At 40.6% G+C, this 18,263-nt stretch overlaps 1 protein-coding gene across 1 annotated transcript in view; it reads right to left on the minus strand.

The window, feature by feature from the left end:
- Positions 1-551: 551 nt before the first annotated feature.
- The window catches only part of LOC129699152 (low-density lipoprotein receptor-related protein 1B-like), a 603,338-nt gene continuing 585,626 nt past the window's right edge, over positions 552-18,263 (minus strand). Inside the window, exon 6 of the mRNA XM_055638820.1 lies at positions 552-847. Within this exon, the coding sequence (XP_055494795.1) occupies positions 552-847 (296 nt within the window). The remainder of the gene's footprint in view (positions 848-18,263) is intronic.

Here is an 18,263-nt window from a genome sequence, read left to right on the forward strand (position 1 = left end):
AAATGTTATGTTACCTTAACATTTAAGGTAAATAAATAAATACCTTATTTATTTAGGTAAATAAAATATGCCACTTCTGTCAGGAGATGAGAATATCCTGTTGATGACTGGCAAATGGGAGGCAAAATAATTCCTACATTGGGGAGGAATAGAAAAGCCTTAGAATGTTCAGAAATAGTTATGATTCTCTAATGGGGAGCTGGGAACGGTTGAACTTGTCTCTCTGAATGAGCAAAGGTAGATTGTGCAACTCTCATCATATAAACATGCTGTCCAATTATCAAAATGTTCAATAGGAATATTTCTGTCAGCTGTTTTTCTTTGGGGAAAATTGATGCTGTTGAATTGAATTTCATGTTTATTAATATTTGGTGATGTAGGTTTGATTTAATAATGAACCATCTCATGAAATTACTTTTCAAAACGTGAAGTTGCTTTCATTTAACATTTGCCATATCATAGACACTCACTGCAGGAACACCAATATTGATTCTGACAAGGTGATGGCTGATTTTTTTTTTTTAAGATTACCTACTAGTAAGAAACACATTCTAAGGTAGGTTTAAGTGCTGAAAGTACTCACTGTGGAGGCTGTGTGAAATATTGATGATTCTTTCTTCAGAAAATCCATTCAGTGGTGTCATCCTGGCACATTTCAGCTCAGCATGAATGGACATTTCCTCTGCTGTGATCCAGCAGACAAGTTCCTCATCGTAAATAAAATCCAATGCAATGATTCCATTAGTATTGATGAAATTCTGGATAGGAATATTTGATCCATCCAGTCTCGTCACCTCGATACTTTTAATGTTGGCAATCAAAAGAACAGGTGGTGAATCAATAGGTTCTGAAAAATATTAATTTGCATATTTTCAGTTTAATTAAAAAAATAAAATTATTTTACAATAACCCAACAAACAGAAAACCTTTCAATTGGGGCAGATCACAATTAACATAATATAACGGGAACTTTGTGACCACTTTGATAATGTGGCTTAAAACAGATCAGTACCATTTATCTTCCATTGTGTAAACAAAAATCTGTACATTGGATATCAACCTTAAATATTCACTGGTGATCATTTAACTGCCTCAATGACTGAGAATAGCAAGCACTGTTGTGTCATCTCCTATCTGGATAAAAGATGTTTTAAAAGTTTATTTTTGGCAACCTACTTCCTCCTGGCATGCTGTGTTTTTAAACTATTCTTTATGAATGCATTCATGATAACATATGTTTTTTAATTAAATGGCTCAACCAAATATGAAATAATTATTATTTAACACAGGATAAATTTTGGCAACCATTTTTTTGCAGAAACACCAATAAAGCTCTCTGTTTCAGTTATGTATATATAGGACTACATTTTAATCCTGAGACCATTGCTATAGGAAAACAGCAGCAAGATATCTCCGAGGGCTGGTTTTCTTGGGGTGGGCGGGGAAGGGGGGGAAGGGGGGGGGGGAGGGGGGGGGCAGATAGACATGATGTGGGCACTACCTCGTGCGGTCTTCAGACAGCCTTGATATGTCGCAAAGGTTTTATGATTACACTTCCGGAGGCAAAGTAATATAAACGATACAGCACAATTCTAGAATAACAGAAATATCTGCAGGTTTATAAGAAGGAACTGCAGATGCTGGTTTGCGCCGAAGATAGACACAAAATGCTGGAGTAATTCAGCGGGCCAGGCAGCATCTCGGGAGAGAAGTAATGGGTGACATTTCGGGTCGAGATCTTTCTGAAGAAGGATCTGCAGGAAATTGAGAGGACATGTTGAGGAAATTGTTAAGAAACCATCTGGGATCAGTCAACAGAAATTGATTGTGTAACGGGATGAGAGCCATAATAATCCTTTTATAAAACACTGGTCCACCCACAACTGGTGTTTTGTGCCAAGTTCTGGATGCCATATTAGAGGGAAGATGAAGCCATGCAGCACATAAACAGGCCCTTCAGCCCACATGTCAGTGCCAACCATCTACTTACTACCCCTTCTGGGTCAAAACAATGGTTTGGCAATTCAAATGCTCGTCCAGATGTTACTTGGCTTTTGTGAGATGTAAATGGTTCAGTAAGTGTGCTGAAGACTTTTACTGAGATGATTCCGAGAATGAAAATCTTAATTTATGGACCGGAGTAGCTCCTTGGCCAAGAATAGATTGTCAGGAATCTGGTGAATATATTTAAAGATATGAAGGGTTTAGAAATGTTCTTATTGACAGAGTGTTCAAAAATTAAAGTATGACAAAATGACCTGGAATACACAAGTAAGGGTAATCATGGATGTGCATTCAATTACAGTGTACCCCAGGAAGCTGGTTAAACAGTTCAAAGGAAAAGGTGAATGTAGGATTATGAAGTGTTGGAGTAAATCAAATACTCTGCATAAAGCTTGCAGAGATTTGAAGGGTCAAATCACCTCTTTTCATATTATTACTATTCTATGAATCTGTGTTTCACCAAGTGTGAAAAAAATCAGGAAATCAGATGGAAAACTGAAACCTGCCCTCAACAAACTATGAATGTTAGATTTTAATATAAAGGAACTGTAGATGCTAGTTTATACTGATGATAGACAAACAATGCTGCAGTAACATAGAAGGTCAGGCAGCATCTCTGGAAAAAAGAGAGATGCTGCCTGACCCGCTGAGTTACTCCAGTATTCTGTGTCTCTTACGAACGTTAGACATCAGTCTACGAGAAGCACTTGAAAAAGTTGCATTGCAAAAGGAAGTCCTTGAAAATTCCAAGTAGCAATGAAACTAGATTTCTAAACACCTTCATCTCCTGGAAATTTGTGATGGCCGAAAATGCTAACATTTCCTATTCTTTTATTTCAAAATAGATAATAATCAATGTTCAGCATTTTTACGTACAATTCCATTTTTTTTCATTCCAACAAGAAAAATCAGGTTTTCAAATATTCCAAACATACTAAATCATTTGGTGGACTTCCATCAATACCAGATCAATAAATGAAGCACTGCACAGTACCCGTGCAATATACCTCTGCCGAGGGAAAATATGGGAGGATCATTAAATTCCCTCTGATGTAGAAATTACTGAATTATAGATAGCCTCACGAATTCTAATAGCCTTTGTTAAAAAAAATAAACCTGTCCTGCAGCTCTGTTAATCAGCTCTCAAATGTTGATAACCACCAAATAGAAGATGTCAGGAATCTAATTTGGAATGTTTAGATGCGCCAGGCAGATGGAATCAATCCTAATATATTAGTGATAATTCAGATGGATTTGAACAATGCTCCCTCTTCCCCTCTGAAACAACATTAGATGCAAATTAACAAGACAAATCTGTTGACCTTTACAGTTTGAGTTGGGAAAACAGAGATAAACACCAGTTTCTGCGCACCTACAGATTTTTCTTAGCTGGAGGATTTATGATCCTTCTCATATGCCTGTGCTGGTTGGTCTCATTATGGTTTGGGATCATTAAAGATGAATGCACTTTTTGTTTGTGCCAAGTTGGCATGTATACTCGAGAGAGATTAAATAAATATATTGTTTTTATCAAGGGACGTGGTGGATTCAATGTGGAATGTATCAATGCCTTTTTTATGTTTTACTTTTTAAGAAGAGCAATAGATGAAGTTACATCTGAGCACTTTGTCGTGTTACATTATGCAATGTCACTTTATTGAGGCAAAAGATCTCAAATATAACATGCTGTTGGCTATCAGAATAAAATTGAGAAAGCTCTATTGGTATGCCAAGTCACAACTTGCATATACATCTTCTCAAGTAGTTTCTCGGGATTGAAGATAATTGCTTGCACTTCAGTTTTGTGGATTCTGAAGTAACTGAGATAACTCTTGAAAAAAAGAAGAGGTAAATGCCTGCACCCACTTTTCCTGCCCCTGCAGCAACAGGAAGCAGACATCGGCCATGACCCTGATTCTATGGGCAATCAAAATCCCATTCTCTGCTTACTCCCCTTGATGCTGAGGATTCAATAGCCTTTGTCTCTCTGACTCTTGGCCTAGACCAGGTGGGACCTGTTGAGTCACGTCCCCCCAACACCCGGGAGGACGCGGCTGCACACGGGAGGACTGGCCCCCAAACTGGGTGTCGGCGCTCACCCCGGAGACAGGCGCCTCCCCCCTGAGATAATCATCCCCATCACCCTTTCCCCCAACGTAACCCCGTTCGCCCAACGCAATATTCCTCCACTAGCCCATAAGCCCCAACTGCGCAGGTGCAGCTCATTTCCCCTCATCCCCCAAAACATCCTCCCCCTCCTCTTCACTCTCCCTCTTCTCTCTGCTCACCTCCTCCACTCCCTCCTTCACTTCTCCCCTCTCCCCTCCTACCCTCGCACTCCCACCCTCAGTCCCTTTAAAGACAAGTCGGTGTTTACCAAATAACACTTTTTAGTGCTCCCTTGAGCCAACCTCCTCCCATCCCCCATTTCGTCTTGATGCTGACTCTGTATAGCTTCTGTATTGACAGCAGAGATCACACTGTGATGTCATTTTCGGTTTTGGAATGTTCACTCCAGCGTGTGCCTGATGTCATTGTGATGTCATTTTCAGTTTTCAGAATCTTTACGGTGAAAATCAGATCCCATTGTGATTGGATGACTGTGAGATGCCATTGTGACATAATCACTGGAAGCTGCTAGAAAAGTCTCACTCTCACAGGCAGTTATTATTTTAAATTGTGGCTTTTTTTAAAATTTAAATATCACTAACTTGTGAAATATAACATAAAATGCGAAGAAACTTGATACTAACGACTACGGAAAAAAGGTGAGCAAGTTTCTGTAAACATTTCTGCACTATTGTGTACCGTTTTGGCATAGTTCCTGGATCTCACAGACAGACCGACAAACAAGACGAGACTTTTGATAGTATATAGATACTTTACAGTCAATGGCATTTGGTGAGACAGTAAGAAAAAAAGTACAGGGGAGAATGAAAATCCATTACAAAGTGAGGATGCAAATGTCATAGCCCACCATGCAAGCTTGTCTCCCCTCCATCAACACTTCACACTATCTCAGAAAAGCAGTCACATAATCAATGATCACACACAAAATCAATCTCCCTTCTTCCAACTCCCATCAGGCAAAACATATTAAAGCTGTAAAGGCTTGAACAGATCTTTTATATGCTAAGGAAGTATTTCTGACTCCCAATTTATCCTCTTGCTATACTTGCACCAATAATTTGATAATCTGCACGTTCTCGGCAGCTGTAACACTATATGCTGCACTCTATCCTTTCTCTTTGTGAACTACCTGATGTGCCTGTGTAGGATTTGATTGCACTCATGCCTGGTATAATTTGCTGGGATGGCATGCAAAACAGAAATTTTCATTGCCTCAGTACATGATCCTAATAAACAAATATCACCAAACATAAGATTACACAGAATATGCACAAAATTGCTTTTAGCTGAGCTAATGAATCTTCCAAAACCACATTTCATTTTTATTTGGAGTTGTGCAAATTAACTTCTAGCATGCTGAGTGGTCGAAATAGTTGCTGGTGTAGTTACAATATTGTTTCACGAGCCAATTACGTCCTTTAAAGAACAGCACTTTAATTATTTAGAGAGACAAAAAACTGCAGACATTTGAATCTTGAGCAAAAATACAAAAGGCTGAACTCAATGGATCAGGCAGGATTGATATTACTCATTTCTTGTGGGAAATTAACTTACAGGAGGCCATTGAAGTCAAATCTTCAGCCTTTTATTATTCTGTACGTTTCAATGAAGTCCCCCCCCCCGCATTCTTCTAAACTCTATCAAATAATGACCCAGTGCCGTAAAACGCTCATCCATATGTTAATACTCATTACTGGGATCATTCTTATAAACCTCCTCTGGACCCGCTCCAAAGCCAGCACATCTTTCCTCAGATATGGTGCCCAAAATTACTCACAATATTCCAAAACAGCCTGACCAGTGCCTTATGGAGCCTTAGCATTCCATCCCTGTTTTGTATACATGTTTGCTTGCTTTGATTTAAAATGCTCCTTATTTTTAGGTGGAGACCAATCAACCTATCATAAACAGTGTGAAGAATATAAAACTTCTATAAGAAACCCTGCATAGGAATTGAAATAGAAATAGAATATAATCATCCATTTATCCTGATCTAGCCTTTGCACCTGGTTAAGACATCTTTAATCTTTGAATGTTCTAAGTTAAATCTTCAGGATAAAGCTGGACTGACATTACTCCTTTCTTGTGGAAAACTTAACTTACAGGAGGCCATTCAGCCCTTCTGGACTGACTACGATTAGAGTGTTGAACTGGTGCCATTGCCTTTTGTCAGTCCCAGAGGAGGAGTTGACTAATTAGGAATGAAACTAACTAAATAACATCTTCTATTCCTAACTGTTACATTATTTGTCAGTTCACCCAAAAGATACAATCAATGTTCTACATATTCATTGTCTCTCTGGAACCTTTCAGAACAAACAAATAGATATCCAGAGATAAGTTTACAAAAGAATTACATCCTAGATTTGCCACTTGACAGCTGCTAAATTATTGTTGTGCAGCCATTTGCTGTCGATAATCCCAGTGTGGCATGAAGAGATTGTGAAGAAGCAAACAGGACTTTGGATTTTGAGCATGGAGTCATTCGGTTTCCATGTCATGCCTCTTCCAATAGTTCCAACCTGAACCATCTGTTTCTGATGAAAGAACAAATTGAAATTCATTTGGCCTCAGAGACCAACTAAAACAGATTAAACTAATTGCCATTCACTTACTCAACTTCTATGCCACCTATATTCCAAACTGCACCATATCCCTGAACAAGTCACAGTAATAATTGCAGTCGTAATAGACGGAATACCGCAGGGGCTGGCATTCTTTGACTGCCGAATTTCTTATGAACATTGATGGGCTTAACACCCCATTGTTGGTCCAGGTGGACCAAAAAAAAGCTATTCAATGTCTTTAATGGTGATGTTAGAAAAGCACACGTGGCTGCAAAATTATGAATTTTCACAATTACTGCAGCCAGTGAGTCATGCTCAAACCCCCATTAATTTTCACTAAGATATTTTCCAAATATACATGACTATTTAACTTTACTCAGCAAATAGCACATTTAATGTTGAATAATGTTGTGAGAATGTGTACATTAAGCTAAAATTGCAAGCAAATAGTGTACCCTGTTGCAACGGTTACATTAAAACATATTTATCCAAAAGTTCATCCCTTACTAGTAAGGTAATACAGAGTGGTGACAGCACTGGTTTCCAGCGGGTACTCTGGTTTCCTCCAAAATCCCAAAGATATATGAGTCGGTATGTGCATTGGCCTCTGTCAACTTTTTCTTGTGTGCAGTGAGTGGATGTGAAGGTAGGCTAACATAGAACTGGTCTGAACGAGTGATCAATGATCGGCGTGGTTGATAGAATAGCGTTTATTGTCATTTGAACCTAAGTTCAAACAAAATTACGTTTCCGCAGTCATACAAACAAGAAAAAAAACCCAAGACGCACAATCAACACAACTCCCACAAACATCCATCACAGCGAATCTCCAAACACCCCCTCACCGTGATGGATGGCAAAGTCCCGTCTCTTCCCTGTTCTTTATTCTTCTCCCGATTTTAAAGCCCCCGGCGGGCGATGGCAAGTCCCATGGAGGTTAAGGCCACACCGGACGATGTACGGCCCCGCTCCGGGTCGTTTTCTACCCCACAATTCCGGCAGTAGAAGTTGCCATTGCGGGAGCTCCGAAAAGCGGTCTCCCACCAGGAACCCGCGAGCTCCCGATGTTACCATTCACGGGCCTGTGGCTGGAGCCTCCGAAGCTCTGAAGTCGGGTCGCAGCCGCGCGTCACCACAGCTCTCCATGCTCCGAAGCCGGCCAGCTCCACGATGGTAAGTCCACAGGCTCTGCGACTGGAGTCCCCAGGTCATTCCGGTTGGAGGCTGCTCCATGGTGCCAGGTGCCAACGACAACAGAGACCCAACAGGGAAGAGATTCAAAAGCTCCCCCCCCCCCCACCACCCATGCAGCCAAAAGTAACACACAAACTACAACCAAACCATACACTCAACACTACAAAAAGAAAAAAAATACACAGACGGACTGCAGAGGCCGCGAGGCGCAGCCACTTCCGGTGCAGTGCACCTCCGGTGGGTTGAAGAGCCATTTTCCGTGCAATATCTGTCAATTTCAATTTTCTCTATTAACAACATGGCTTTCTGAGTGGAGCATGATGGAATACTTGACATTCATGATTATGTATTTCTAGTGCTCAATGGTCAAATGGACAACTAACCAGGGAATAAATGTTCCTGAATAGCAGCATTGCCTTACTCAGCGATTACATTTTGGATCATTAATGGAAAATATGGTCGTGAATACATGCACGAATGATGAATTCAGGGCAAAATAATAAAATGACAGTTGCTTCGATATTATCGTCATTATCATCCATTGAATGACCTTTAGCTTCATCACTGCTAACATGGTTTCCATATTGCAATTAATTTCAGAATCTGCAATGTTAATGAAAGTATTTATTCATTTGTAATGAGTTTTAAGAAAGCCATCTGCTAATGTTGCCAATTTAGAAGCATGGTATTGCGGCTAATGAGATGACATGTTTCAATCTAAGAGTTCATTGATTTATTTCGTAACTAGGCATTAAACCCGTTTCTGGAGATGAAATAATGGAAGGTTGACATAGAAAAGTGAACACTACCATTACATTTATGGATATAATAAATAGGTGCAGAGGTGCAGATGATTAAAAAAAACACTTCGATGAAAACAAGCCATTAAAGATCTGCAGATAATGGGTTTTTGACCTGAAGTGGTGTTTCTTTATTCGCAGAGGCTCCCTGACCTGCAAAATGTGCACAGTAATTTGTGTTTTTTATTAATGCTACAAAGACTTGATCATTTTTTTTTGTTGCTTGTTTTCTTACTTTCATCATTTTATGTTATGATGTAGGAATAACGAGTGTCATAGAATTGTAGAGTGCAGAAACAGTCCTTTCAGCTCACACCATCAATGCAAATTCTTGCCTTTTGCACATCCCATTTTCCACAATCTTTCCATGCCTCACATTTTCAAATACCTGCCTCTTAAATGCATTGATTGTGTTAGATTTCATCATCCTGACTGGCAACGCATTCCAGATACTCAACTCCCCTTTGTATAATAAATAACCCCCCCACTTTAGATCTCATTCCTCTTACCTTAAAGAGATGTCCTCTCATTTAGATGCCCTTATCATGAAAACAAAATCCACTTACCTACCCTTTCTATGTCTCTAATAATTTTGATAATTTTATACACCATCAGGTCACTCCGCAGCCTCCTGTGCTCAGAGAAAATAAACCCAACATTTCCAACCCCTCTCCATAACCAAAGACCAAATCCAGACTGCATCTTGGCGAATCTCCTTTGTAATCTCACTCGCACAACCATATCTTCCTATAGTGTGGCGATCAGAACTGCACACAATACTCCAGGTGTGGTCCAACTTGTGTTTTGTAAATTTGCACCATGGTGTCTGGATTTTCGTGTTCTATGCCCTGAATTATGAAGGGATGCGTGCCAAAGGCTTTCTTCATTACACTATCTATCTGTTGCCATTTTCAGGGAAGCATGGACTTGAACCTTAACATCTCCCTGTACATGAACATTCCTCAGCACCTTGCCATTTATTTTACGTTCCCTTTTTCACTTCCAAAAATTCATCACCTCAGATTTGTTGTGATCCATCTTCTCATCTAATCTATATCCTGCTGCAGCCTCAGACAACATTCTGTGCTATCCACACCACCACCATTTTTCATCTGCACCCACACTTCTACAATCATATCGACGTTTTTAAAATATATCACAAACAACAAAGGCCCCTTCATTAATTCCCGCGGTGCACCTCTTGTCTCAAACTTCCAATCAGAAATGCATCCTTCCACCACTAGCCTCTTCCTACAGAAACAAGTCAATATTTTTGTTGTATATTTTATTTTGAACATGTAAAACAAAAAAAGTTAAAAACAAAGCAAATTAACAATAAAATGAAATGAACAATAAACCTATACACAACTCATTGAATAACTTCTCATAAACATCACAAATCAAATCTTACTTGTTCGGAGGAGTAGGAGGAAGTACACACTCATTTATTCCTACCCCTTATCTGCACGCAAACATACATATATACAGTTTATAAACAATTATCCAAATTCTATGTACAATGTAAATATCACACTGTGTCAATAAACTAAAACTTAACCGTCATCATAGCCCTTCCTCATTCTTATACCTATTGAATATAATTTATTTGCACTTCTTCTTAAATTGAGTAATGTTTGTGCTTTGCTTGAATTCCACATCCAATTAATCCAAATTTCACCCCACACATTGAAATACACATACACTTCATATTTGTATATTAGCTGGTAGTAAATTATTTCTTGCTTTATACATTATTTGTACTGTATTAAATTCTACTAGATCCATAAACTTCAAGGCATTTGACTTTAAAAACAGAGAGTTGGTATGTTCACAAAATCCTACATTATTAACTATCCCTATGGCCCTTTTTTGCAGTATTCTCATACCTCCACGCAGTAATTTAGATATGGCAACACGTGAACAATAAACAATGTACAGCACTTTGTGATTCAGAATGTGCCTTGTGCTTCCCAGGACTGCAATGCTCCTTGCCAGCTTTGCTCGCACATTTTTTATATGAGGTTTCCAGCAGATTTTGTGGTTTAATATCACATCTACAAATTTATTTTCATATGCTCTTTCTATATCGACACCATCTATCCTCACTTGTACCCGAGTGTTTATTTTGCAATTTCCAAAGAACATGATCTTTGTTTTGTGAAATTGAATGATAATTTGTTTATGTCAAAACACCTTTTTAATTTTCTCATTTTTGATGTGACCTCCTCCAAAAGCTGCTGCAAATTCTCCCCAGAACAAAAAGTATTAGTATAAAACAAATTACAATATTTTTGATACTCTGCATATACCATTTATATACCGAATGAACAATGTTGGTCCTAATACTGACCCCTGAGGTACTCCACAAGTAATATCCAAGCATGTTGATTTATGCTCACCTATCTTCACAAACTGTTGCCTATTACTTAAATAGCATCTCAACCAATTTACAGCACCCTTATACCGTATCTTTCCAATTTATCAAGTAATATATTGTGATCATTAGTATCAAAAGCTTGTTTTAGATCTATAAATACTGCCACTGCATTCTTTTTTTTGTCTATACAATTAGTAATTTCTTCTTTTAATTCGATTCACACCATACATGTTGATTTGTTTGAACTGAATCCATACTGACTCTCAGTCAACAATTTGTGCTTCTCAATGAATTTGTCTAGTCTTTAATAAAATAGTTTTTCCAGTATCTTGGAGAATTGGGAAAGTAAGGAAACAGGCCGATAATTTGTGAAGTGGTTTCTATCCCCAGTTATATATAAAGGTACTAAACTAAGTGAGACCCGTTGGGTCCCAGCATCACATGGGAGGGCTGGTCACCAACACAATATTCCACCTCTCCACCAATTCCAATATTGCTCGCCAGTGGGGGGGGGGGCTTTCTTTTGTGCTAGTATGAGATTTGCGTGTTGAAGGTACTGGTTTCCAGAGGGCTAGTATAGACAATGTGGGCCGAATGGATTCTTGGGCTGGCATCCAACTGTTGCAACGATTTTAAAAGCCAAGCCAAGCAAACAATTGGGCTGCAGCCACCTGACAACCAAAATTAATTTTGTGAACAGAAACTTGTTAAAAAGGCGAGGCAAACAATTGGCCTGCAGCCACCTGACAACCAAAATTCATTTTGTGAACACAAATTTATAAAAAAGGCGAGGCAAACATTTGGGCTGCAGCCACTTCACAGACGCATCGAGGGGACTCACCGTGGAGTAGACGTGTGTTCAGTGTTATTCGCAGCTCAGAGAGCCGTGACCCTCTCGCATCCTGGGTCTGGCAGAGACTGAGTGAGGCACTAAACTTCCGGGTTATATAGTCCCTCCCCCTGCCGCCAGCAGGGGTAGCAGAGAGAATGGGGAATTTCTAAAAAACATTAATATATCTCTGATTTTTCATCGATGGAAAAAATCCTCTGGTCCCGGAAGGCGGAGGGGGGCTCTGAGCGAGGTGGCCAAAAATGACGGCCGTTGGTGGCGGCGTCATCTCGGAAATTGCAGCACAGTGGGCCAAAAGCGGTCAAGATCAGGCTTTTAGTAATATAGAAGATAACTTTTGCAATTTTAATTTTGCTTGGGAATTTACCAGTTGGAAACGATAAGTTACAGATGTGCATCAGTGGTTTTGCAATATATCAATGACTTTCTTGACTATTGTTGTGTCAATTTCATTCCAGTCAGCAGAAGTTTTATTCTTACATTTATTTACAATATTGTTTAAGAAGGAAATGCAGATGCTGGAAAATCAAAGGTAGACAAAAGAGAAACTCAGCGAGTGTAGCAACATCTACGAAGTGGAGGAAATAGGCAACTTTTCGGGCCGAAACCCTTCTTCAGAATATTTACAATATTCATGATTTTGTTTTCTTCTACTGCTCTAAAAAAAAGTGAGATTTCTTTCTCAATATACAATAAACAATAGACAATAGGTGCAGGAGTAGGCCATTTGGCCCCGAGCCAGCCATTCACTGTGATCATTGCTGATCATCCACATTCAATACCCCATTCCTGCCTTCTCACCATAACCCCTGACTCAGCTTTCTTTAATATAATATAATCTTCATCAGTCCCCTCTTTGGGTGTCTCTGGACCATTGATTATTTCTGCCAATTTTGGTCGCACACTTATAAAAGAATTGTCGAAACCACTAACCATATCATCCATATTATTTATGGTCTTATCGTTATCGATGAAATACTGAGGGTAGAAACATAGAAATATAGAAAATAGGTGGAGGCCATTCGGCCCTTCCAGCCAGCACCGCCATTCATTTTGATCATGGCTGATGGTCCCCCATCAATAACCCGTGCCTGCCTTCTCCCCATATCCCTTGACTCCACTAGCCCCTAGATCTCTATCTAACTCTCTCTTAAACCCATCCAGTGACTTGTCCTCCACTGCCCTCTATGGCAGGGAATTCCATAAATTCACAACTCTCTGGGTGAAAAAGTTTTCTCTCACCTCAGTCTTAAATGACCTCCCTGGTTCTGGACTCCACCCACATTGGGAACATTTTTCCTGCATCAAGCTTGTCCAGTCCTTTTATAATTTTATATGTTTCTATAAGAATCCCCCTCATCCTTCTAAAGTCCAGTGAATACAAGCCTAGTCTTCTCAATCTTTCCTCATATGACAGTCCCGCCATCCCAGGGATCAATTTTGTGAACCTACGCTGCACAGCCTCAATCACAAGGATATCCTTCCTCAAATTAGGAGACCAAAACTGTACACAAAACTCCATATGTGGTCTCACCAGCGCCCTATACAACTGCAGAAGAACCTCTTTACTCCTATACTGAATTCCTCTTGTTATGAAGGCCAACATTCCATTAGCTTTATTCACTGCCTATTGTACCTGTAAGCCAACTTTCAGTGACCGCTGTACAAGGACGCCAACGCCAAGGTCCCCCTTACCTAGCCTAACCCCATTGAGATAATAATCTGTCCCCTTGTTTTTGCCGCCAAAGTGGATAACCTCACATTTATCTATATTATACTGCATCTGCCACGCATCTGCCCACTCACTCAACCTGTCCAGGTCACCCTGCAACCTCCTAACATCCTCTTCACAGTTCACACTGCCACCCAGCTTTGTGTCATCTGCAAACTTGCTAATGTTGCTCCTATTTGCCTCTTCCAAATCATTAATATATATGGTAAACAGTTGCGGCCCCAATACCGAGCCTTGCGGCACTCCACTCGCCACTACCTGCCTTTCTGAAAAGGACCCGTTCACTCCGACTCGTTGCTTCCTGTCTGCCAACCAATTTTCTATCCACATCAACACCTTACCCCCAATACCATGTGCTCTAATTTTAGTCACCAGTCTCCCGTGCGGGACCTTATCAAAGGCTTTCTGAAAGTCTAGATACACTACATCCACTGGCACCCCTTCATCCATTTTACTTGTCACATCCTCAGAAAATTCCAAAAGATTAGTCAAGCATGAATACCCTTTCATAAATCCATGTTGACTTGGATTAATCCTTTTACTGCTATCCAAATGCCCCATTATTACTTCTTTAATAATTGACTCCAGCATCATTCCCACCACCGAAGTCAGGCTAACTGGTCTGTAATTCCCTGTTTTCTTTCTCGCTCCTTTCTTGAAAAGTGGGATAACATTAGCTATCCTCCAATCCACAGGAACTGATCCTGAATCTATCGAACATTTGAAAATGATCACCAATACAGCCACTATTTCTAAAGCCACCTCCCTGAGGACCCTGGGATGCAGACCATCAGGCCCAGGGGATTTATCATCCATCAGTCCCATTAGACTACCCAATACTATTTAATAATAATAATAATAATAACAATATATTTTATTGTCATTGCACATAAGCACAACGAGATTTGAAATGCAGCTTCCAACCGATGTCATAACATAAATAACTAATTAAATTTGGATTTAGATATTCCGAGAACATGGATTTTAAAAAGGACAGTAAAACAGTCAAAACAGTTCAACAGACTAAAGTGCAGATGTGTCTGTGCGACGTGACCATCCGAGGGAGACAGTCCAGTGGGGATGGGGAGCACTCAGCAGGGCCGGTTCAGAGCCGCTATAGCTGAGATACCACACAGAGATTCCATATGTTAATATGCTCTCTGTGGTGCAGCGGTAGAAGGTTGTCAGCAGCTGTTGGGGCAGACCAGTCTTTTTTTTAATGTCCTCACGAAGAACAGTCATTGCTGTGCCTTCTTGACCAGCGCAGCGGTGTTGGTGGACCATGTAAGGTCCTCTGAAATGTGAGTGCCCAGAAACTTAAAGCTGGACACTCTCTCCACACTTTCCCTGGAGATTGGGGCGTATTCTCCATTATGGGACCTCCTGAAGTCAATAATCAGCTCCTTGGTCTTGGAGGTGTTTAGTGACAAGTTGTTACGTGCGCACCAGTCCACCAGGCTCTGCACCTCCGCTCAGTATTTTGTTTCATCACCGTTGGTGATCAGCCCAATCACTGTTGTGTCGTCTGCAAACTTCACGATGGTGTTGGTATCGAATGCAGGAACACAGTCATGAGTGAAGAGGGAGTTAGAACATTTCTCGCCTAATAAAAATTTCTTTCAGTTCCTCTACCCCCTTAGATCCTCTGTCCTCCAGTACATCTGGGAGATTGTTTGTGTCTTCCTTAGTGAAGACAAATCCGAAGTACCTATTCAACTCTTCTGCCATTTCCTTGTTGCCCATAATAATTTCACCCGTGACTGCCTTCAAGGGACTTTCCTACTCTTTTCCCTTAACATATCTAAAGAAGCTTTTACTGTCCTTCTTTATATTCCCAGCTTCCCTTCATACTTCATCTTTTCAGCCCGTATTGCCCGTTTTGTTTCATTCTGTTGTCCTATGAAAGTTTCCCAATCCTCTGGCTTCAGTCTACTCTTTGCTGTGTTATATATCTTTTCTTTTAGTTTTATTCTATCCCTAACTTCTCTTGTCAGCCACGGTTGCCTCCTACTCCCCTTAGAATCTTTCTTCCTTTTCGGAATAAAATGATCCAATTCTTCCGGATTATGCCCACAAATTTCTGCCATTGCTGTTCCATCGTCATTCCTGCTAGGATCCCTTTCCAGTCTACCTTGACCAGCTCCCCTCTCATGCCTTCATATTCCCCTTTGTTCAACTGCATCACTGACACTTCCAATTTAACCTTCCCCTTTTCAAACTGCAGATTAAAACTAATCATATTATGATCACTACCTCCAAGTGGTTCCTTTACCTTGAGTTCTCTTATCATATCTTGTTCATTGGACAACATTAAATCCAGAATTGCCTTTTCTCTGGTCGGCGTCATTACAAGCTGCTCTAAGAATCCATCTCGGAGGCATCCTACAAAGTCTCTTTCTTGGGGTCCTGAACCAACCTGATTTTCCCAGTCTACCTGCGTATTGAAATCCCTCATCACCATAGTGGCATTGCCTTTGGTACATGCCAGTTTTAACTCCTGCTGCAACTTACACCCTATATCCGGGCTACTATTTGGGGGTCTGTAGATATCACCAATTCGTGTCTTCTTGCCTTTCCAATTCCTCAACTCAATCCACAGTGACCCTACCTCGTCAGTCCCTATGTCTTCCCTTGCAAGGGACTGAATTCCATCCCTCACTAGCAGAGCTACACCCCCTCCTCTGCCCACCTACCTGTCCTTTCTATAGGATGTATAACCCTGAATATTAAGTTCCCAGGCCCGTTCCTCCTGCAGCCACGTCTCAGTAATCCCCACAATGTCATATCTACCAACCTCTAACTGAGCCTCAAACTCATCTACTTTACTTCTTATACTTCGCGCATTCATATACAATACTTTTAATTCCTTACGCATCTCACCTTTCACATCGATCCCTATTACACTTGGCCATACTCTCCTATTCCTTTGTGAGCTTCCTTTCCCATTAATTCTGGGATCATTAACTATCCCTTTACTCTCTTTCCCTTTAACTCCATCCTTGACTATCCCATTTGACACCCCACCCCCCTTATTCAGTTTAAAACCACCCGTGTAGCAGTGGAAAACCTGCCTGCCAGAATGCTGGTCCCCCACCTGTTAAGATGCAATCCGTCCCTTTTGTACAGTTCCCCCTTACTCCTAAACAGATCCCAGTGATATAAGAATCTAAATCCCTGCCCCCTGCACCAGTTCCTCAGCCACACATTCATGTCCCGTATCTCCCTGTTCCTGCTCTCGCCAGCACGAGGAACTGGAAGCAAACCGGAGGTAACCACCCTGGAGGTCCTGCTTTTCAGCATTTTTCCGAGCTCTCTAAAGTCACGCTGCAGAATATTCTTCCCCTTCTTTCCGGCATCGTTTGTGCTGACATGCACTACCACTTCCGGCTGTTCACCTTTGCCCTTGAGGATTTTCTGCACTTTGTCCGTGACATCCTGGATCCTTGGACCAGGAAGGCAGCACACCATCCTCGAATCCCGTCTGCTCCTGCAGAAACCCCTGTCCGTACCTCTCACAATGGAGTCTTCAACTTCAATGGCGTTGCCTGACTTTGGCCTCTTTGGTTTGGCTCCACAGCCCTTTTTGCTTCGCAAGCCAGTCCGCCGCTCAGTGTAATAACGTCTTCTGTCCCAACAGCTTCTAAATGGGTGAACCTGTTCACAAGAGTTTCAACACCCGGGGACGTTTGCATTCCATGTTTCCCTTCCTTTCTCACCGTCACCCACCTTCTCTCTTCCAGTACCATAGGTGTAACAATCTTACTGTAGGACTTGTCGAGGAACGACTCAGTTTCTCAGACGAACCCGAGGTCATCCACTTGCTTCTCCAGTTCCCCAACACGGTCCTTCAGGAGCTGTACCAGGATGCATTTCTCACATTTGTCGCAGCCAGAGGCACCAGCAGTGTCCTTGACCTCCCACATACTGCAAGCATCACACTGAATCAGCTTGCTTGACATCTCCTTCTTTCGTCTCTCCCTCTCCAGTGTTTTGCGTAGCCTCCTCTCCTCAGCCTCATCGCCGAAGACTCTTGAGTCAAAGACTCGCACTTTTCTCACAGGGCACTTCCCTCACAAGGCCACTCCCTAAGAGCCGTCCTGCTTATATTGACTGATAAATTGCCCAATTTACCAATTTACAAACTAAATTCCTCAGTTTTAAACAAGTAACGAGTTTCTAGATCAATTTCTAATAATACAGTTTAACACACTCCATATACCTTTAATATTGTTTTTATTTGTATTTAATATTTCATTATAGTATTCTTTCTTATAGATCCTCATAATATTAGTTAACTTACTTTTATGTTTTATATTTCATTTCTGCCTTTTTATTTCTATATACTTTATGAATTTTGCAGACACTTTGCAATCCCTTTGTAATCCATGGGATATCTATATATTTTTGTTTTCTGTATTGTTTAATTGGACAGATTTGGTCATACAATGTTGTGAATATTTTTAAGAATATTTCATATGCTTTGTCAATATCTTCTTCCTCGTATATTATTATCAAATCATTCAATAGTCATTCATTTCTAAATACTTTCAAAGATTCTTCCGTCCTCACTTGTTTGTATTTCAGGTTATTGACATTCTTATCCCTCTTA

This window comes from Leucoraja erinacea, chromosome 7 (assembly GCF_028641065.1).
Source record: "Leucoraja erinacea ecotype New England chromosome 7, Leri_hhj_1, whole genome shotgun sequence".
Classification (NCBI taxonomy): domain Eukaryota; kingdom Metazoa; phylum Chordata; class Chondrichthyes; order Rajiformes; family Rajidae; genus Leucoraja; species Leucoraja erinaceus.